The sequence below is a fragment of the Solanum verrucosum genome, unplaced genomic scaffold (assembly GCF_900185275.1).
Source record: "Solanum verrucosum unplaced genomic scaffold, falcon-dt-bn FXZP01000018.1, whole genome shotgun sequence".
NCBI lineage: Eukaryota > Viridiplantae > Streptophyta > Magnoliopsida > Solanales > Solanaceae > Solanum > Solanum verrucosum.
In genome coordinates, this window is record NW_026020225.1 from 381208 (window position 1) to 405012 (window position 23805).

Genomic DNA, 23805 nt, shown 5'->3' on the forward strand with positions numbered 1-23805 from the left:
ATTCCAGCAGCAGAAGTTTCCACAAAGTTTGAACACGTTTTCTTATTTTGTTTCTCTTCTTTCTCCTCGATTTAGTTTGATAAAAAAGAACATATATCTTACCTTTGATTTTTCTAGACATTGAAGTATTTAAAAAGAGGTAGGTATTAATGGAGGAAAGCACATCACATCGCCTTTTCCCTTTCTTTACATAGCTGATCTACAATTCTACATTCAGGCTCTCTGATTATTGAAAGGTTGTAAAAATTTCAAGAAATTACTGATTATTGAAAAGTTAGCAAAATTTCAAAAAATTAATATTTAGTACTGGATAACTCATATTTAATGTCAGCACAAGACTTTTATTGTTGTGGATAAAACAAATTAATTTTGGATTAAAAAAAATCGATGGGGGTCGGGGTTGTTTCTGCAAAAGTATCTTGAAGAAGATGGTTGAGTAAATTGAGGAGGAGGTGACAAAAAAAGTGTTGAAATTAAAATTGGTGACAAAAAAGATTGACCAAGTCAATTTTTTTTTAATCAGTGATTAAGATAATTAGGGTCTAAAATGTAATATTTAAAACTTCTAAGCTTTTAAAAATATTCAAAATAAACCCAATTTCTAATTTCAAAATGTTTGAAAAGTTTTCCCTCTCTTCTTAAATTTCAAAATTTAAAATCTCTTCAAGATTTCTTTCTCCCTTTTCTTCCTTCTTTCTTTCTCTTTCCAGATTTCTTTTCCCTCTTCTTCTTCTTCATTTCTTTTTCTCTTCTTCCATTTATTTGTTCTTCTTTGTTGTTGCTATCATTATCGTTGTCGTTCATTATTTTTATCACGTTTTTTCTTTTTTCTCTTGTTGGTCTTATTTCACAAACTAATTTGCTTTAATTTTAAAAAAATTGAAGTTGAAGTCATTGTTTTTTTTGTAGAAAATCAAGCAACAACTGAAGTTGTCGCAATAACTGTTGAAGTTATTGTAGCTACTGTTAAAGTTTTTTCAGCAACTGCTAAAGTTTGCTCAACAACTGTTGAAGTTATTGTATCAACCGTTGAAGTTTTTTCAGCAACTACTCAAGTTCGCTTAGCAACTGCTGAAGTTGCTGCAACAACTACAATAATTGTTGTAGCAAATGAGGTAAAAGAGAGGGTGGTAGAGTGGCTAATGAGATGTTGGTGATAACAACGAAGGTGGCGGTGATGATTGTTGTGGAGGCAGAGGTAGAGAAGAAAGAGGTGGCAACAATGGTGGTAAAAGAGGAAGAAAAAGATAGTGGTGACAATGGAGGAAGAACTGATGGTTGTGGTAGAGGAGGAAGTGGTGACGACGACGATTACGATGACAGAAGTGGAGGGGATGGCAGCGGTAGAAGGGTGGAGAGAAGGGAGGGTGTGGAACGGGGAAAATAGGGCTTTTATGTAAATAATAAAACTTGAGGGTTTTAAAATTAGTGTCATTAGCACTAATCTTAAAATTGTCACCTATACTCAATAATTAAAACTCGTGTCACTTTTTCTTTATTTTGAAACTCTTTTGTCACCCTAAATTCATTAGCCCAAAATGGTTTGCAGGGGAGGATGCGGGGTTGCAGGAAGGGGACAGGGTGCTGCAAAATATGTTTTAAAATAGTTAAAATATTTAGGTAAAATGCTACATGTAATTTATTCATTGGATATTTTTTCTTAAATTTAAAATTCTTTGTTTAAAAATTATTTTGAATACGAATGAAAAATGTCCAAATTTAATTCGATACTTTACACGTCAGCCGCGAGTGTAACACGCACCCACTATATTTTTGCTAATTATAAAAAAAAGTGTCAATATGACACATTAAAACTTGACTTGAAGTGTTAAAAATGAACAAAGTCCACTTAAAGTGTCTAAGTGAAAATTGCTCCCAACTTTAGGGGTCCATCGATGGGTTAAACCTAAATTAAATTATGCTACTGAAGTATATATAACCACCATTCATAATAACAACCAAGTACACTTTTTTGATAAAGTTGCTTCTCTATGATAGTCTTACTCAAATATTAATTGAGTAATAATATTTTGTAAAAGATATGTTACATACAAAGATAAAATATTAAAATACTTATGGTAATCCTGAATACTGTCATGCACATGCTAAATTTTAAGTATGAATATTTAAGACAAAATTTGTACTTAAATGGTGTACATCATTAATGTTCATAACCTCAAGACGAAAGGCTATTGGTGACTTTTTTTGAATGGATATTTTTTTCTATTTTGTTGGTTAGATTTGTTTACAAAATTGAGTGAAGTAAGAAATAATATTATTAAAGAAATGTCACTTTCTCCCATATTTAAACTTTGAATGTATTTTTAAATGTTTTAATGATATCTGGTAATTTTGATCTCAAAATACAAGTAACTGTATGACAATATGTATTAATAATTTAAAAACACTTGTCCTATGTTCGTTCTATTATAATTATTTACTAAAACGCTATAATTTAGTAATATTAATTATATTTTACAACATCATATACTATATATACGATACACACGTGCGTTCCGTGAAACTAGTATATATAAAATAAATCAACCTCTCATTTGAGAGAGTAAATAGAATAGTGTCGGGCTTACGACAATCTAACTTTTGAACAACTAAGCAATTGCTAAGCTCCCGTCCACCCCCAACCAATTAGGGTAAAGTGTTCATTCATACCTTCAACAACACCGAGATATTGGCCCATGACCATGTTTACTTCATCTTCAAGAGCACGCATCCAGACTCTCAGGTATATATATATATATATATATATATATATATATAGTTTTCTAATTATTTGTATTTAGAGCAATTTAAAAAAATACATACATATTAAAATTACAACTTGTAATTTTTATGTGTAAATGTAGATGATTTATGCAATTTCACCATTGTTGACCGTCTTTTCCATTTTAAAAGTAGATGGTTAATCTTTTTTAAATTGAAAATTGACATTTTGTGAGTGATTAATTTATTAAGATGACAATTATTTATCCTCAAATAATTCATGTGAAAAAATAGCAAACATGACAACAAAATTGTTCTTCCATAGCTAGTTAGAAGACCTTAAAAAATAATTGTTCGACAATTATCTAACTTGACTCAGTTACATAATAATTCAAGAGTATAATTGGTAAGAAGCTTTTTATTGAGTTTTAATCCAAACACAAGATGAGGTGGAAAACAATGAACCAAATGCTTGATAAAAATAAACATTGCATTACTAATCTCTGCACTACTAATCCCTGCATTATTTATCTTTGTACCAAATGACCCCTAAATGGCAGAGTTATTGTACATTAATTAGTAAATATATATAGTATGTACAATATATATATATATATATATAGGGGCATGCTATAGCTAGCACTTATGCTGCTTCTCCAATTAAAAGCATACTGTTTCTTTGACAGGACACCACATCAATACCCCAACATTCTCTGAGATCATATGTCCTAATTTCCGCTGTTCCTGTCCCTTACCTTCCAAAATTAACAATATAATTGTTGTATAACACTCGTAGAGTAGAAAAAATGTATAAAGAAAAGGAAAATGTATATTCTATTCAGGAACGTTTCAATAAGTTTAGGGACTTAAAATCGAATTTCATAGAAAAATCTTATTTTTTTTAGTTATCAAATGTAAATTGAATAATTATATCATACTCAATGTAATCTTACAAGTTAAGTCTCGAGAAGGTACGATGTACACATGTAGACCTTATAAAGTAAGATTACTATAAACAATAAAAAGTTTCAATGAAAAGATATAATATAAAACCTGATCCATAAATTTAAAAAGTTTTTATCAACACACAATGATAGATTTTTCATAATGCAAAAGGTTTGACCGTTTGATGGACTTTAGAATATTCAATAATGAGACAATAAAAATAGAACGGGAAAATAAAAAAAGGTAAATAAAAGAATAGTAAAGTGGATTCATGATACTCACCGTGATATAAATAAGTAACCACGTAAGAAAGGATAGGATGTTGCAATTAACTAAACTTAGAAATATAAATAAAAAGGATCAACATTAATTAGAGGTGGTTATAATTTCTTGATTATATCTACAAAACAAGGATTACCATGACTCATGAGATCAAACTACTAGCTAACATTGATACATTATACCAACTCTAACATACTTAATTAGCTACAAAAACTTAAAAAGCACATTACTTAAATTAACCAAAATTAAAAATGGAGGAAAACAGTCCATCCATTAACCTAATTAATAAACTCTTCTAAACAAATTAAAGCCATAATGCTCCAGCTTCCTTAAGAAGTGGAACCAAAGTACCATTAATATGAGAAGCCATAACTCTATCCATTGCTCCAATTAATTTTCCACCAATAAAGACAACAGGTACGCCAGGTGAGTTCCCTAATAGCCTTGAAAGTGCCCTTTCCATCTCTTTACCTTTAGGATCTTGGTCCAATTCGTAAACTGTTGGATGTACTCCCATTCCACAAAACAGCCTTTTCACTGCATGACACATACAACATGTACTCATACTAAATATCACCACAGCACTTCCTGATGCTAGCCTTACTACTCTCTCTAATGGATCTGACGACGACGATGCACGCCTTGTTGCTGCTATGTTGTGGTAGTTTCCTCCGCCCCAAGATGAAGACTCTGCTGCTTGATACATTGTTGTAGATGATATGTTTTTTCAACAATAAGTAGAGGGAGAATGTTGATGTTGGAATTGTGAAGTTGATTAGGGGTGTGTATATATAGGTGTTTGGGGTTCATGAATAAAGGGGTATTTGTCTGTTTATTGTCGTTAAAGTGTGCGTGGGAATTTAAAACTAAGGTGTAGTAGTAATAAATATTGAAGTAAATGTTTCTTTAATGAGATGTAAACATTTGTAATGCTTTTATTAAAAAAAACACAAGTGCGAGAATTTAAGAGAAGAGGCAAATGTGTCAGCGGAGAGAGGCGGCTATGGTGTTTATGTGTCGCAACACAATAATACACTTTACTCTCAATTACTATTTACTACTACTCTCACACAATTGCGATGACGTTGGTTAAGAATGAAGGAGTATTTACTATTCTATTACAATTTTTATTGGTGTCTAAGTAATTATAATATTGAAATTATATGTCTGCATGCTTAGTTGAAGTAGTGGCGGATCCAGGCTTGTGGATGCTCACTTTTTTTAATATAAAATTATTATAAATCACATAGTATAAGTGCACAATTATTTAAACATGATATTTAAAATATTAATGAAAAAAAATAAGATTAATACTACTATTAAAAAAAAACTCAGTTTGATTTAGGAGGGAAAGTGGAAAATAGAAAATGTGAGTTTATATTAGGAGGGAAAGAGTAAATAGAAAAATAGTGAGAATCGAACCTTGACCTCTCTAAACACAAGGGCTTCAAACTAGCCACAAAATCAAAACACCCCATAGGAGACTTGTTCACTAGGTGCTCAAAGTTTAATATAGTCAAATATTGAAGAAATTACTGTATATAAAAATAATTTTACGTCGAGGTTAGTGGGTGCTCGAGCACTCCGAAAGGGTGCATATAGGTCCGTTCCTGAGTCGAAGTTTTCTATGTTAATTAGTTTAAATTTATTAACTTCAAATATAATTATCACTCATATTCCTCTCTCTCGGTTTATATGACTCACTTTCATTTTTAGTCAGTTTAAAAAAAATTACTTATTTATATGTCTAGTAACAATTTAATTTTAAAATGTCTATTTTATCTTTAATGAAATGATTTATAGCCGCACAAACATCTAGTACTTATTTTAGACCACAAATTTGAAAAGTCCTTTTTTTTTCTTTAAATTTTATGTCAAGTCAAACTAATTTAAATAAAATGGGACGAAGGGAGTACTTAGAATAAAATAAAATATTTATTTAATTATATCTTATTTTTTTTAAATAATAATTATTTTAAATCATCTATTTAATAAGAGTTTCAATAAAGTGACGTGGAGTAGATAATATTTAAGGGGTCGTTTGATACTTGGTAGAGTGTATTAACAAAAATAATGCATGCATTAACTCTCTTTATTAATTAGTAGTCTCGTATTTCTACACCTTTTTATGCTATGTAATTATATACTCTATTGTGTATTGAGGAGTGTATTTATATTGTTAATACCATGAATTTCTTGGTATCAGTAATGCAAAAAGATTCAATATATGGATTAGCATGGTTAAAGACCCAATTACCCCCTCAAAAGCACTTTTACATCTTTTCCATCATAATTGTGGAGGACACTTTTGTAAATGAACCAAATCAAACAACGCATACTATTTTTAATATACCAAATAAAACAATGCATATAAAATAAGGCTATGTATAACTAATACAAATATTACTGACGTAAGTATTACTACTATTTAACATTATATTTATACATTACCTTAATATATGGCTCATACTACATTAACTCTAGTTACAACACAAGGAGACAAGTAGTACATGCTTTTTTTTAGGGATATCCAAATAGAATTGGATACTATAGTAAACGGCTGGTTGCGTCCTTGTTTGTCGGGTAAGACATTAAATTTTACCCGAATAAATTTAATAGTAGTAGTAATATATTTGATGCCTGTTCCCTCCTAGCTACTTTTAATGCTCATTTATTTATAACACCACCATTTCTCATATAATAATGATTCTCCATTCTTTTAATGCTAAGTCCGACATGTATCGCAGGTTGCTTCATCATCAACCCTCTTTGGATTTTGTTACTTACTCTTCATCCAACCACCCAATTAACTATTTCCTCCTTTCATTTCTATGGATTGTCTTATACTCCCTCCGTCCACAATTATTTGGCAGGTATACTAAAAATAGATGTCCAAGATTAATTGTCAATTTAAATAATCAAGAAACAATTAATCACCTTTTTCCAATTCTGCCCTTAATGATAGTGTAGTTCAATTGAAAAATTATGTAGACTTTTGATATTCTTGGTATAATAAGGTTATATTAGTCAAATTACACATTCTATTAAATTTTCCTTGAGAGGTGTGCATGACCTTACCCTGACAAACAATTGTGGACAGAGGGAGTATATATATTTTGGGAGTAAATATATAAAATATTTATTATTTGAAAGAAATTTGGAGCAAAGACAATGGTATGTGTACCTTATACTATTCAAAACAGTTCCAAGGTCGACTTCATCTCTCAAGAAAACTAAGTGCCTTCTTAGGAGTCCAAAACCAAAAGGGCAACAAATTTTTTCAAAAATTCCAAAAGGATAACTCAATTAATTATGAAATCAAAAGGGCAACAATTCTTAACACCGTTTAAATTAGATTTTGGGAAACAAGGCTCAAATTCCAATGAGCCTTACAAGGCTCATAGGAATTTGAGCCTTGCAGGTTGTTTTTTTTTTAAAAATAAAATAAAAATATTCTCGTTTTATTTTGTTGTTTGTTAAAAGTCTAATAATAATAATAATAATAATAATAATAATAATAATAATAATACATAGTTGTTGATATGATGCATAAAGATAGTTTAGATCTTATTGCTAGCCATTACTTTGTGGCTTTTCAAATGAACTAAATCCAATAGTTTAGACCTTATTTACTACTTAGTTGATTTTTTTTTTCTTCAACTTTTTTTATGTGAAATTATAATTTGGTTTATTCACTTGCAGAATGATAAAATTCAGCCTTCTTTAGTCATACTTTATTTTGGTGGAAATTCCCTATTGATGAATATGTTGAAAACATGAGAAAAATTATACTTCATATCAAGGTAAAAATAATAATAATACCCTTTCAATAATTTATAGTAAACATGAACCATGCATATATGTTGGAGTTCGAAAACTTCAATTTTATATATATATATAATTTGGAAAAAATTGATAGAACATATAAGGAACATGATAGAAAATATAAAAGACATATCATTTTTCATTATTAGTATTAAAAATAGTCAATTATAATAATTACAAATATAAAGGTGACCAACCTGTAATAATGATATAAAACCATTTACAATGGAAACGTCGCATAGCCTTGTGAGTTGTCTTTTATATTTTCTATCATGTCCCTTATATATTCTATCAATTTTTCCAAATTATATATATATAAAATTGAAGTTTTCGAACTCCAACATATATGCATGGTTCATGTTTACTATAAATTATTTAAAGGGTATATTATTATTTTTTTACCTTGTTATGAAGTATAATTTTTCTCATGTTTTCAACATATTCATCAATAGGGAATTTCCACCAAAATAAAGTATGACTACAGAAGGCTGAATTTTATCATTCTGCAAGTGAATAAAACCAAATTATAATTTCACATAAAAAAGTTGAAGAAAAAAAAAAATCAACTAAGTAGTAAATAAGGTCTAAACTATTGGATTTAGTTCATTTGAAAAGCCACAAAGTAATGGCTAGCAATAAGGTCTAAACTATCTTTATGCATCATATCAACAGCTATTATTATTATTATTATTATTATTAGACTTTTAACAAACAACAAAATAAAACGAGATTTTTTTTTTTAAAACAACCTGCAAGACTCAAATTCCTATGAGCCTTGTAAGGCTCATAGGCGGCTGAGCCTTACAAGGCTCATAGGAATTTGAACCTTGTAAGGCTCATTGGAATTTGAGCCTTGTTTTCCAAAACCTAATTTAAACGGTGTTAAGAATTGTTGCCCTTTTGGTTTCATAATTAATTGAGTTACCCTTTTGTAATTTTCGAAAAAATTTGTTGCCCTTTTGGTTTCGGACTCGTCTTCTTAGTGTGTTGATTGAATTCTGAAAAAAGGATAAGTTTTGCTTTTATATGTTTTTTTCTCTTATGTCTTACGTTTTTATCCAACCAAAGGAGAAGTCTTCTCTTAAAAAGGAGATGTTGAACAGTTACTAATTCTTAACTATTCCATCTTCTTTCAAAAAATAATTAATTCCTTTTCAAAAATTAAATAAAATCGGATCGGATCAGTCCACATGGGCGATCCATGATCCAAAATAACTTACATTTCCCACTTCGCACATGGTGGACAAGACCCAAGTCAATATGACATCAATTAGATACACAGATCATACGACAGATAGTATGTGTGACCTGTGAGCATCAAAACTTGCCTTCAAGGTTTTTCAAGCCCTATAGAGGAATTCAATCACATGTGAAAATAATTCACTACTGATATAAGGATAATGTTACTCAGAATACCCCAACTTCATTCGCTACTTCAGTAGTTACTTATTTGATCACTCATCCTGTTAAAGAGGTGAACTCAAGTTCATGTTTAAATTTATATACACAATTAAACTCGAGTGTAATAGCTAGCTCGTGTATTGTTCATTTTAATCATCTCCCCTTTCTACTCGAATCTATCTGTTTCATATCAACTATTTTCCTAGACATGCAATACATTGCCGAATCACTCATGACTACTAGTAACATGCTAAAATAGCAACACTAATAGAAACTTCAAGAAACAACAAAAGGTCAATTTAAAGGGTATTTCAATAAAAATTTAAGTTAACTCTTCAGGGTCTCACACAATGAAGAAGCAGATAGCCATTATTTCATTAACTCATTGATCGCTTAGCACACGTGTTATGAAACACAATTTTAAGACCTACAACTACCTTTCAACTCCTAAATCTACCTAAACCCTCTCATTCTCTCAAATCCCCAATTCTCTCTCAAGCTCATGGAAGAAACCTAGTGTTCCAAGATTCGAGTCTCCTCTTTTATTTTGCTTGCTAGGCTTTGATCACCAAGGTATGGGAATTCACCAATGAATTCCATTCATCTATTGGGTCCAAAAAGATCTTAATTATACAATTTAATTTCACCTAATTTAATTAGAGTTCATGCAATCTCCATGAGTCTTATTTGATTTTGAGTTAATTGTTCAATTTCAATCTTCCTAGCATGTTTTGATTCAATTACCTACTTTTCAATTGATTTCATATGGATCTATGCACTATTCATGATTTTGACTATGAATTTATAAAGAAAGCTTATGAGGTAATGAATATGATTTATTTAAGTTTATGCATGTTTTATGAAAAAAGATATTTATGACCTAAGGTTGCTTTTCAGATAAGCAACAATAAATTGTGAAAGGTTTTCTCACATCCTTACGATATCATGATTGGTGAAAGATTTTCTCACACATGCATGAATCATGATTTAAGGAGCTGCTCTATGATGACTTAAGATTTGATTAGTAACTTAATTGTGCTTTTCCAAATATGACGATATGAACATGTTTATGATTATTTCCGTTGGCATTTTACTTAGCATCAAGAGGACATTGAGATGGAGGCTCTCCTGTTAGTAGAGGCCGAGTCTTTGTAGAAATTTCCTTCTCCCTAACTACGTGCCCCTATAGAATTTGTCTTAAGTGGCATAGCTAGTGGATCCACCTAAGCTAGACGTTTATGATTCTAGGGGGCACTTAGTTAGGGACAAGGTGATTGCTACTAGAGACCCGACCTCTACTAACGGGAGAGCTTCCATCTCAACATCCTCTCGATGCTAAGTAAAATCCCAACGAAATAGTGATAAACATATTCATATCAAAATGGGTACTCAACATATTTTTCATTGTGTTTTTGACAATACTCATGTAAGATAAAAAAAATCATCAAGTCTTATACAAACAATAACATGTGAATTGTGATTTATTCCAATACTAATATACGCACTCGTAATTCTCTTTTAGAACATTTTTTAAAGATTCAAAAAGGATATTTTTGTCGATTAATTTTTTTCTCCATTTCATGACCTCCCACTATTTTGAAAATTTAAATATTATTTTTCTTTCATAAAAGTAGTATCACTTTATTTATGAAGATTATTAGGTATACGTTTTTTTTTATTTTTGTATTTTTTCCTTTTGAATTGATCAAGTAGATAAATACATTATTCATCCATCTCTTGAAGAGATCTAGTGATGTTGAGGCGGGGGGATATTGAGATCATCTATCTTGATATCCGTAATTTCTCAAAATGTAACAAAAGTGAGTCTCCTTAAAATTGTTGGTGCATATACCATAAGTTAAAGTAAATTATCATTGAAAATAAAAATGAATAAACAAATATTCAGGTTAAGACGCGGATATCTCGCTCTCCTTAAGGAGGTTCAAACCCACTACGATAGAGGTGAATAAAATTGAACCAAGCCACAAACCGAGTCAAACTGGAAAAAAATACGACTAATGGTTTTGTTTGATTGGTTTGATATTGAAAAAAAATCTTTCTATATTTGAGTTGGTTTGGTTTTAACTAAAAAAAATCAGCCGAGACCGAACCAACCTCACATTATATATATAGTTTGTAAAATATGTTTTATACATAAAATATTTACTTTGATATAATTTATAAATATTTCTTATATTTTTCATAATTTTTATCTTTTAACATATTATTTCATGTTTGAGACTTAGAATTTTGAATGATCCAATAAAGATTATAATCCATAGATATTAGTAACTCTAATAAAATCTCAAATCAAAATTAATTTGATACTAATGCTAACAAAAATTATCAATTGAACACTAAGAATGACAATAATATTGAACATTTAATTTTAATTTATATTGATTAATAATTAAAATACATAGCCGAATTTTAGTTTTTCTTCAATGTTTAGTCATGTAATAACTACTTATTGGACTTATTTTTGCATGACTTAGTACTTTTAAATTATTATCATTTCATGACTTATTAATTTACAATATTTGTTTTATGTGATTTCATTATTATATTTTGTTAGTTTTTTGTGTGTCATCACTCATCTTATATTTTGTGTTATTTTCTTTTAAAATACCTTCAAGAGTTGTAATTTGGTAGGACTAAAAGGTATATTTAAAAAATAAGTTAATTATATCTTTGTATGATTACTTAATCGGAAAAATTCAAAAAAAACCCAAAAAAACCAGAGGTTGAAAAATCCAAGTTTTATTAGTTTGAATTGGTTTATATATTTAAATATGACAATAATGGTGCAACATTCCGAAAATTTCTAAGCTAAGACGCGAATCATTTTTCATTTGCGTATAAGATCGTATCAAGTGATTCTTAAATTGTGCTTAGGTGTTAAGGTCAATTCTTTGGTAGGACTAAAAGGTATATTTAAAAAATAAGTTAATTATATCTTTGTATGATTACTTAATCGGAAAAATTCAAAAAAAACCCAAAAAAACCAGAGGTTGAAAAATCCAAGTTTTATTAGTTTGAATTGGTTTATATATTTAAAATATGACAATAATGGTGCAACATTCCGAAAATTTCTAAGCTAAGACGCGAATCATTTTTCATTTGCGTATAAGATCGTATCAAGTGATTCTTAAATTGTGCTTAGGTGTTAAGGTCAATTCTTTAGTGTGGAAATAGATTTTGAGATGAATGAAGGTCATAAGTATCCCCTATCACAAAGTTGAGTTGAAAGCTTCCTTACCGATTGAGTTTCGATATAAGATTTTACTTGTCAACTTCAAACAATCATATCTCTTAGAATATGAATAGTTATGTGACCCTTAACCTATCAAATTAAAGGTCTATGAGTCTTCTCTCCAACGCCACTACGTTTGCATTATTTGGAGGTTGGGGAAAAATCTTATGCCCATTTTAGTGAAGCCCTTGTTAGGCAGTTGAAGTTTCACGAACGACATTACAGATGGTGGAGTGTTCCATGACCGTGGAGCCTTACGTGAAGACTTCCTGTGATTTTTTAGAATCTTCCTGCACGTGTTCCAAGATTATTTTGGTCCTTTTCTATGCTTTTTAGCTCTATTCTAAGTCAATTTTGGGTATTTTAAAGTAGTATATCATTCAACTTTCTTTCATAATCATTAATTTAAACATTCAAGTCTCCAAAATCTCTCTCAAAACTCACCTAGGGTTCTTCTCCATCAAGAATCCTAAACTTCCATGTCAAAATTTCAAGATACAAAGAGAAGCCTTCAATCCAAGATTTTCCCAAGTTCTTCCACTCTAAGAACTCCATTAAAAAGTTCCTTCTTCTCAAGATCAAGCACCAAGATTCCAAGATCAAAGATTTCCTCCAAGAAAGCTAGTGTTCTTTCTTACGCTAAACAAACTAAAAAAATGAAATCTCCACCAAAGATTTCAATCCAATATCTTCATAATGTGGTATGTAAGACTATTCATAGTGTTGGAATAAGTTCGTCCTCACACCCTATATCTAAATTCAGTCAGTAAAGAGATAAACCTAGGGTTCTATCCAAAGTTTCTGAGTTTGGTTTGTGTTCCGTATTCTGTATCTCATTACTATTAAGACTATGATACTTTATGCATTTTGATTCTTGAGTTATTGTTCATGCTTATATTAGCACATGAATCCCAGTTATTGAGATTTTGTTGAAGCTCTTGTGCAAGTATTTCCATGCATTGATTCCAGAATTAAAAGTGAGTCCAAGTACATTTTTAAACATCATTTGAGAAGTTTTAAAGGAAAACTAATGATTCCAAATGTATTATTTTGGATTGAGAAAAGAAGTATTATTTTTGAGAAAAACATAAATTGTTTTCAGAAGCATTTCAGTCAGTAAAGTAAAGCTTAGTTATCCCTTAAAAAGGGTCTTTCGAGTATTAACTCAACCCAGTGAATACTAGTAAATGAGCATTATTGCATATATTTTAAGAGTAGTATTGATCATCAATTAGGGTAAGAGTTGAGATAACTCAAACTTCATAACCTACGCCGCCAACATAGATAGGATCATACTGGAATTCAGACGACTCCTCACCTGCCTCAAGAAGGCTTTTTAGTGGATCTATAAGTTAAGTTGGGTCCTATACTCCAGCAAGGTATAGGTAGGTTCTAGAAACATGAGCAAGATGTTGTATCATCACTAACCTCATAGTGATTGTTGTCGGTTAGAGAAACTCCCCAAGAAAGTAAAATATTTTATTTCAGTATTTACGATCATTACATACCTATTTGTAAAGCTTTTAATGATTTCATTTCATATTTAGTATTTTACTTCAGATGAGTAATTTTCCCTCTTTCATTCAGTTTAGTTACTTGTTTCATTTAGCTTTATTACATATCGTACATTCTACGTTCTGATACCATTTGTCACTGCATCATTTTATTATGCATTCTCAGGTGCTCTTTAAAACTGATGTTCAATAAGATCTCCTTCCATCAGTAGTCGGTGAGACCTCCTCACTTTCGGAGGGCTCCAATTTAGTTAGTTTAGTTTATTTGATTTTTCAGTCATTGTTAGTAAAATAGTCAGGTAGTCGTGGGTCTTGTTACGACACCTATCTTCAGTTAGTAGAGACTTCATAGATAGACAAGTTAAGTGAGTCAGTTCAGTCTTGAGTATTCAAAAGTTTTAAGCATCTTTATTATTATTAACATTATTTATATTCAGATTCTTTTCAGACTTTCGTATGAGATATCTTTTATTCATTTTAAATGTTCATTTTATAAGGCTTCTACATGTATGTATTGTTTTCCCGCTCAGTAGTCGGTCAAACCAAGGGTTAGCTTGGGACCAACAATGGTTTTGAAAGTCAGCAACGTTCAGGGTGTGACAAACTTAGTATTAGAGCACAAAGTTCAAGTGTCCTAGGGTGTCTATGAAGTAGTGTATAATTGAGTCTTGCTTATGAGTGTGTTGTGCACCACAATTATAATTAGGAGGCTACAGTTCATTTGGGATATGTTCCCATTCTTTCATACTCTAGATCATGTAATAAAACTATGTCATAAGAAACTTATTCAAACTCGTGCGTTTCTCAAATGTGTTCAACTACTCAAGGTGATTGAAATAACAAAACTCAGATCCTTTATAAATGAGTTACTCTCATATAAAGTGTTTAGAAATTCAAGAGATTGTAGAATGGCTTGAGACAAGCCCATTAGTTTGCTTAAGTGTATTGATTCGAAAGAATTCACCTTTATTCAAATGAATCATGCATTCGAGCTAAAGCAAGATGTGCTCTCAGCTTCTCTTCTCTAAACCTTGTTTCAGGTGATACCCTTTAAGGGAGAAGTATGTTTTTGAGTGCTTGAATAGTATTATCGCTTGAAAGATAGTGTGATTTGTGATATTATGAGATAGTAGAAATAGAAGTGCCTAGAGTTAGAAATACACATTTAGAAGTGTAGCAACCTTAGAAATGCAGATAGTTATTGAGTAAAGTATGTAGGTGCAGTCATGTACCCGATACGTCATTAATGAGGAGTTTTCCCCTTGTGTGCACGCTAAAGAGCAATAATTTTGTGTGAATTTCATAATAGAAGGTAGAAGAATAGTTACGGGTTAGGACGAGTTAGAGTATATTTTAACAAGAAATGAGTTTATGCTGATGTGTCATTGTGTTAGTGAAGACCAAGTATAGGTGTTGAATAGAAGGGTATAATAGTCATGAGGTGATAGATCTAAGTTAGACTTATGATTTTGAAGAGAGATCCTCATGATATTCACAAGGTTATATAACTGATTAGGAAATGATGTATAATGAATGGCTAAATAGTACTTAAGTTGTGAAAAGGAATGTGACGGTAATCTATAATACGTAGGCTGAGAGATAAAAATTAACTACGTGTCATAAGGTCTTGAGGATGAGTGTTTCTTAATTTTATCTTGTAGTTGTAAGTTAGTATAGTATGTGAGCAATTATATTGATATTTGTGTTTAGTACTAGACACTAAGCTTGAATTTGAGATGAACATGGTGATAAAAAAGATGGTAATATGAGGGTGATGATGTTAGTTCTGAGATCTGATCTAGTAGGTTTGACATAAAGTAGTTGAGAAATTAAGGTGTTTCTTTGCAATAAATGTGAGTGATATAAGTGTGGTAGTATGACCCTTAGGTATGAGTAATGAATTATGTCTAAGTATTTAGATTAGCAAGAGGATTAAGAGGTGTACCCGAGATTGTATGTAATCAGACGAGTTTCTAATTAAGTTTATGATTTTATGTGTGCCTAGATAGTATATTTGAGCTATTAAAGTTGAGTAAGCTAGTGTAAGCATTGTTTATTACCCTTAAGAGTTTTGTCGAAGGGATCATATATAGTAAATGATGAGCCTCTTAAATAGTTTAGGTAGATATGAACTTAGAAGAACGATATTAGAGAGCTAAGAAGGAGAAGTCATACAATTAAGAGTTAGATGAGGCGGCTTTATAAGACAATGTGGGTAACAATTATAGAAGAACTTCTATTGTAATACCTCAAAAATTGATAAGTTGAGTTGGAAAGAAAATTTCAGAAAAATTTGATGGTGCTTGTTTTACGGATTTTTCTACGGTCCATAGAAGGTTTTATGGTCCGTAGAAGGTAGCCGTGGAATAGAGGTGAGAAATTGGAAATCCAACAAGTCCCAGATGAGGATCTACGAACGAACATGATGGCCCGTAGGAACTTATGTGGCGCGTAGAAGGATTCGTGGAAGTGGTTTCTGCCTTGGTGATTTTTGTTACCTCATAGGGAAGGTTGTACAATCCATAGAAGGACCTATGAATTGTAGGAACTGTTTGTGGAAAAATGTTTGACTTAGAGGAAAATTTGGTAACTGGGTTTACAAGAGAGCCCTACGGACCGTAGAAAGTTCCATGACCCATAGGAAAGGTCTCGTGCTTTCCATCAGGAAAGTTGGTCTCCATTACTTGGTTCTACGGACGACCAGTACGGTCTCTAGCTCGATCCGTAGGTCACTTCCGACAATTTTAAGTCAGGGTCATTTGAGTCTTTTAATATCCTTTCTACACCTATACTATGTCATTTTGACCTTATAAATAAGTCCTATAACTACTTTTACCCTTCAAAATCTACCCATTCCTTCCCATTCACCTAAAACCCTCAAATCCTCTCAAAGGTCTTCTTCACCAATTTTGTCTCAAGGCTCAAGGAAGGTTCTAAGGTTTCTTCAAGCTTCAATGTTCTTTCTCAATCTCTAGGGCTTTGATTACCCAAGGTATGTGGAAATTTCATCAATGAATCCTTTTCATCCATATAGTCCAAAAAGAAAGTCAAATTCTCTATTGAATTTTACCCAATTTTCTAGGATTTCGTGTGATTCTTGATCTTGTTATGCATAATTTGATTCAATTACATGTTTTTCAATGAATTTCATAATAACCCATGCTATATGACATGTTATGATTATGAACTATGATTATGAAATTGTGCATATAACATGAAATTGAAGAGTTTATGAATAACTGATGATTTTATATGAAGTATCAAATATTTTATGAAAGGATGCTTCCTAATTGACGTATTCTTATTATGATAGAGAATCATGATTTAGATGTTTAGATAAGTGTCTTTATGAATAAGTTATGAAATCCTTATTTTGAAAGGATCTATTCTACGATATGAAGTTTATGAATTGGATTGTTATTACTACATTCTTACCTTTCCAAATATTATTATTATGATTATGATATGATTATGCCTATTTTTCGATCGAGATTTTAATTAGCACTGAGAGAATTTGAGATGGAGGCTTTTTCGTTAGTAGAGGTCGAGTCTAGTAGCAATCTACTTGTCCATAACTACGTGCCCCCATAGGACTTGTCTTAAAAAGACATTAGTTGGTGGATTCACCTAAGCTAGAAGTTTATGGTCCTTACCTTTGCAAGTAGGAAAATCTCTTTTTGGTGTGGAAAATACACTACATTCTATGTTAGATCACATGGTCTATGTCGGTTAATGGTAAATATCCCACAAAAAAACTATGTTTTTCTTTAGAGGTTTTATGACTTCCTCAATGATTTTGATTTAAGTTTCAATATAATTTTCAAATGTTGCATTGACCTTGTCCCATGATTTATGATTTAGCCTATTAAGCTTTGCCATGTTTTACTTGGTCATGAATTATCATGTTTTGAACTATTCATATTATCATATGTATGTTTTATGCATCTTTCTTATACTCAATACATTCAAAGTATTGCCGCATATATAATATAGGATCCGACGTTTCTCCAACCGGCCGTGGCTAGACTGGATTGCTCCACTTGAGTTGGATTGATGAGTTATCATGGTTCAAGGACATGTCCATTGATAATCTTTTATTTATTTTGGTCATTTCAGTTTTAGACTTCTTTCGTGAGCTAGGGATTTTTCCTAGTCACATCTATAATTGGTAGAGACTTATGTCAAACTTAGTATGTTCTTTCCGTATTTTGAGTTTTGTATTAAGATTCTCTTATATCGAGACTGTAACTTGAGACTTCTTTTAGTTTGGTGATTTCTTGCATATTATTGATGTGTCGGCATTTGAGGTGTAAGTAAGCTTCTTTCCGACCAGACTGACTCTGATGCTTTTACTAAGGATATTTGCGCAATCTTAAGTAATAATAGTGTCATTTTATAGTTTAAAATTGTGATAGTCAGGAAATGTGCCAAGACAAAAAAAAGTGAAATGGAGGTAGTGTCAGAAAAACATCCCTAACAGGAAGTTAGACCTTTGACTGATTGTCAGCTGATCTGTCACACATACAGGAAGCTCAGGTGTATTAGACAATGTTGACGATGATATATGACGATCCATCAACCTCTTGACGAGCCATCATCACTAGCATCACACCAATAAGAGTTAGGCACATGTTTTAGAGGTTCTTGATGGCCATTTTGACGGACCGTCACTCTGATGACGGGCCATCAGGACCATTGTCAAACGCGCTTCAAGAATTGGACTTTCTATTTTTAAATTTGAATTTTCTAGGAACTATAAATAGTTTTTGTAGGGTTTTATTTCAGTATCGAATTTTAATTGAAGAAGACAATTTCTCTTGACTAAGTTTTGAAGGAGAATTTCACAGTTTATTGCAATCATATTGTTGGTTGTTTTCATCTCCGGTAAGTCTCTATTTCTTGAATGATCGAAATTATTGATTTTATTTCATTAAGCATGAGTGACTAAACTCCACAACCAAGGGTTGTGGGATTCATGATGATCTGACCTAAAACAAGGGATTTTATAGAATGAACTTTACATGGTAAACATATATCTTAGTAAATCTTTTGTTTAAATCAATTTCTAATGGTTGCAAACGTTATGATTTTCCCTAGGTTTGACTTGTTTGAGCAAAAGAGTGTAAAACCTGGGAAATGAGTTAGTGACAAAATTTGGGGATTAGAACCCATCTAATAGTAAATGTTGTAGCAAGATTAACTACTTGAGTTATTATCATTGAACCGAGACAAACACTTTTAGTTTAGAAGAATGAAAGTGACATACAATTGATGTGGTTGACAAACCATTAATTATAGTTATAGTTGATAAAATGGTATAACAATGCGGAGTCTAGTTTTTGTAATTTACCTGACGAATGGTCAAGAAGTCTTGGTGAACACAATCCTGGTTAATTCTCTAGAATCATCCTAAATCAAGTGTTATTTTTGAATGTTTATTGTTACAAATTGACTTTCAAACATTTCCCAAAGACTCCCCCCATTTCCCATTTTGTTTCGAAAACAAGTACCTATTAGTTAAATAGTTTCATAAGGCTTAGTTCTCACCTTATCCCTTATGGGATTCGACCCCAACCTAGTTGGAATCTATATTTAACAACGACCGCTTTATGCTCCTTAATTGAAGTGTAAATTTGGGAGTATCAATTGTCTTATTGTGATTCACAGTGTCGTGCTTATGTCAAGTGGTTTATTTAAGATTCCTCGGGATCTTATTCATTATTTCATGTCTAGGGTCTAGTTTGGGTCGTTAAATCTATAGAAGTGGGAAGAAGTTAAGAGAAGCATCTCAGAAAGAAGCCTTAGAAGGAATTTCAGTACCTACGCACGGAGAGTTCAGTAGTCATGAGATGAGCATTTCCCAAGTACTAAAGTAAAGAGAATATAAACTAGTTTAAATAAGATGGAATAGATCCACTACTTTAAAGTGTCACCTTCAGACCGAAGTGGGATGATAACGTGAGGAATCAAGTTAAATTTTAAGAATCAGATAATGATATGTTCAGAAAGAGTTATAGTGATATATCAATCCATTCATACTCTAGCGTATTCCTCAAATTTCTATCATTATAACACCCTAGTAATGTCTCATATATCATTATTATGCCCATGACCTATGCTCATACAGTACAAATAGATTACATCTATGCTCAGGTCCTAAATAAGAGGCAGCGACTTTGCCCATTGATCTCAATCTTACTCCATAAAATTATTAATATCAGCCTCTTCATATGAATTTATTCATATAAGCACTCATGTCTCATAATATGCCCAGTCTCACGAATTCATGATTTATCCTCAGTGGCTAGTGATATAATGTTATGTCATGCATATTCTTATATCAGATTTCTAGAGTGAATTGTGCTTATGATCTTTCACTCTAAGCTCTTTCACTGATCCTTTTTCAATTGAGATAGTGATGCGGATGATGTATAGTATTTCTAAAGAGGAGCATGGTGGGAGTGTTGCTAAGCTTGAAAGTTATCACTTGTATCACTTAATGCATAATAGTCCTATTCTTATTTTATGTCCAGATACCTATAGATTATGACTGTAACATCTCGCTAAATTGAAAGAACTAGAAAGAGTTAGAATTGGAAATAGTCATTTTAGGAAAGAATGAAAAATTTGGAAATTTGTTAAGTTTGGGTTCTTGGTCAACTTCAAACGACCATAACACCTAGCTCAGGATGAGTTAGGTGTGTTTCTAGATACCATAGGAAATATCGTTGAATTACCTTTTCAACGCCCCCAAGTTTGCGCATTTCTTAGTTCGTATGAGTGAGATATGTCCTTTAGGAGTTGGGCTATTTAGATAAGGAAAGTCTAATCCAAATTTTGGAAGGGTATTTTAGTCTTTTCCTTGCCCAATTGTTTTATTTCATTTTTAGTAATTAAGTTAGGGTCTAATCAAAATTAGACCAGTTTAGAAAAGTTGAAGTTCACGCTAGGGCTTGGAGAAAAGAGAAAAGAGGAGAAAGGAGAAGAAAAGTTCAAAGTTCATGGAGATTTTTGTGTGGATTTCGCCAAGGATTTAATCCTACAAGGTATGTGAGGCTTTCATAACGTTGGGTTCATTCACCCACGTGCCAAACGTGTTTATTTCAGCGTGAATTCTTCCTAAAAGAGTTTGAAAGTTGATATTCTTGATATGTATACTTGAATTTGGTGTCGTTCTTGAATTGGGCTGAGATTGAGAAGTTTCTGAAATCATTACGTCAAATTATTGAGTTGGTTGGAGTTAGGTTCTCAGGTACATTTGCTAGGTATCTGTATCTAAAAATAATTTGGGAAAAAGAACCGAGTTTGGGCGAATTGGGGCAGGAAAATGAAGAAGGAAATTATTCGGGTAAATCTGGGCACTGGCTCCGCGTCGCGGACTTGCTCCCCAGATTTGGGAAAAAATATTTCGCGGAGCGGAGCGGTCACAGACCGTTCTGCCTCAAAAAGTATTTTCGTGACCAAAATTTAAATACATCTCCGTATCGCGGACCTGCCCTCAGACATTGATTTTTTATTTATTTTATCTTTTCTCATGTTTAGCTATCTAAAAACACTCCTAAACATCATGATATTTTTCCTATCACAAATCACATTCCTTTAATCCATAATTCAATCCAATGAAAGTTAAGAGTCAAGTTTAGAAGTTAAGAAGCAAGTAAAGAGAAGTTCATTAATGTTTTTTTTTTTCAAAAAGTCTTTCACAAACGTTTTAACTTTGTTCTAAGACTTAAGTTTTAAGTTAAGCAAAGAGTAAAGAGTTGAGTTCATTTCTCCAAAAGTTATAAGGGAACTAAGTATTCCCAAGAGTTTAAAATGTTTTCACATTTGAACAAGAAAGGGAAAATCGATTCCAAGAGAGCTTTTAAGCTAAATTTTGAGTAATTATCTCAAACCAAAGAAAGAAGTTTGTTTTAAAAACATATGAGCTATGTATATTTTTGGAGTAGTATTGAACATCGATATGGGGATGCGAGTTCATAGTAACTCAAGTCTCCATAAACCATGTAGCCATCATGGGTAGTAAAGGATTATACTTTTTAGATGACTCCTTAAGATGTTTTTAGCATAGACTAGTGGATCCACTTAGTTAAGGCATTCTATATGACGGCAAAGTACATGAAAGTTCAGGCAGCGTGGGCAAGACATTGTATCACCACTTAGGCTCATAGTGGTGGTTGTCGGTTAGAGAAACTCCCACATAAACTATATTACTTTGATATATGAGTAAAGTTGAGTTTGTTATTGCATATCTTTAACAAATTGAATTGTTATTTATTGTTCTAAATGCTTTGTATAAATTGCACTATTATTGTTGTTTTACACTGTATTTTGAGTTGAGTAAAGCCAAGGTAAGTGTTCCTTTAAGATACTTTTCAAGCTTAAGTTGAGTTTAACATTCCAACTCGCATACTCGTACATTCAATGTACTAATGACAGTTGGACTGCATCGTCTTATGATGCAGACGCAGGTAACCAGGATCAGCATCCAGCGCCTCGTTAATCAGGTTGAGCAGTAATAGTCTGTTGGTGTGCCTCCTTACTTTCCAGAGGGCTCGTTTTTACATTGCTTTCTAGTTTTTAGTTGTTAGGATGATCGGGGGTCCTGTCCCGACATTCCTCCTTGTTTTAGAGGCTTCATAGACAGTTAGTAGTTCAGTTGTCTTTAAATTATCATTTCATATGTTAAGACTTGAGTTGCCATTTTGGCCAAGTTGAATGTTTGACCCTTAAACATTCTTAGTTATTTTATTAAACAATTGAGTAAATTGCAATTGATCATTGTAATAATGCTTAGAGTCTTCCGCTGAGTAAGTAAGTCAGGCCAAGGGTTTACTTGGGTCCAACAATGGTTCTTGAGTGCCAGCCACGTCCAGGGTGTAGGCTCGGGGTGTGACAAACTTGGTATCAAAGCACATAGGTTCAAGAGTCCAAGGGAGTCTATGAAGTCATGTTAGTAGAGTCCTAGTTATTGGTGTGAAGCGCGCCACATCTATAATTAGGAGGCTGCGACACTTAGGAAAATTTCTCACTTCTTTCATACTCATTTCGTGTGTTAAAGTTTAATCTTTAAAAAGTTTCCTTCTAATTTGTGCTTGTGCATGTTTTCAGATAATCATGCCTCCACGAAGAGCTGTCAGAGGTCATCCTGCTAGGCGTAATGTTGAGGAGCAAGGGTTACCCAATGCACCTGAAGTGCAACCTCAAAGAGAAGTTACTAATGCTGAGTTCAGAGAAGCAATAAAGATGCTAAGTCTAGCTGTGACTAACCAGGTTGGGCAACAAAGGGGAGCTCGACAAGAAGAGGCTGACACTTCGAGGATTCGTGAGTTCTTGAGGATGAACCCTCAAAGCTTTACTGGTTCGAGCACTACTGAGGATTCAAAGAACTTTATTGAGGAGCTGAAGAGGGTATTTGATGTGATGCACGTTGCCGATGCTGAGCGAGTAGAATTAGCTGCATATCAATTGAAGGATGTTGCTAGGACTTGGTTTGATCAATGGAAGAAGAACCGAGCTTAGGATGTACCACCCGCGAGTTGGGCTTGTTTTGAGGAGGCTTTCTTGGAGCGTTTCTTCCCCCGAGAACTGAAAGAGGCTAAGGTACGAGAATTTCTTACCCTAAAGCAAGAGTCACTAAGTTTTCATGAGTATGGGTTGAAGTTCACCCAACTATCTCGTTATGCTCCGTAGATGGTTACAGATATTAGTAGTAGAATGAGTCTATTTGTTGCTGGATTGTCCCGTCTATCAAGAAAAGAGGGCAGAGCAGCCATGCTAATTGGGGACATGGATATATCGAGGTTAATGGTATATGTGCAGCAGGTTGAGGAAGAGAAACTGAGGGATAGTGAAGAGTTTAGA

At 32.4% G+C, this 23805-nt stretch overlaps 2 protein-coding genes across 2 annotated transcripts in view; one reads left to right on the forward strand and one right to left on the reverse strand.

Annotated features, from left to right (window-relative positions):
* LOC125831893 (uncharacterized) overlaps positions 1–23805 on the forward strand; it is a 360286-nt gene that overhangs the window by 150196 nt on the left and 186285 nt on the right. The gene's annotated exons all lie outside the window — the stretch shown is intronic.
* LOC125831896 (glutaredoxin-C1-like) lies at positions 4252–4654 on the reverse strand. Its single transcript, XM_049511024.1, has one exon. It carries the CDS (start codon positions 4652–4654, stop codon positions 4253–4255), a length of 402 nt encoding a protein of 133 aa, XP_049366981.1. The 3' UTR covers position 4252.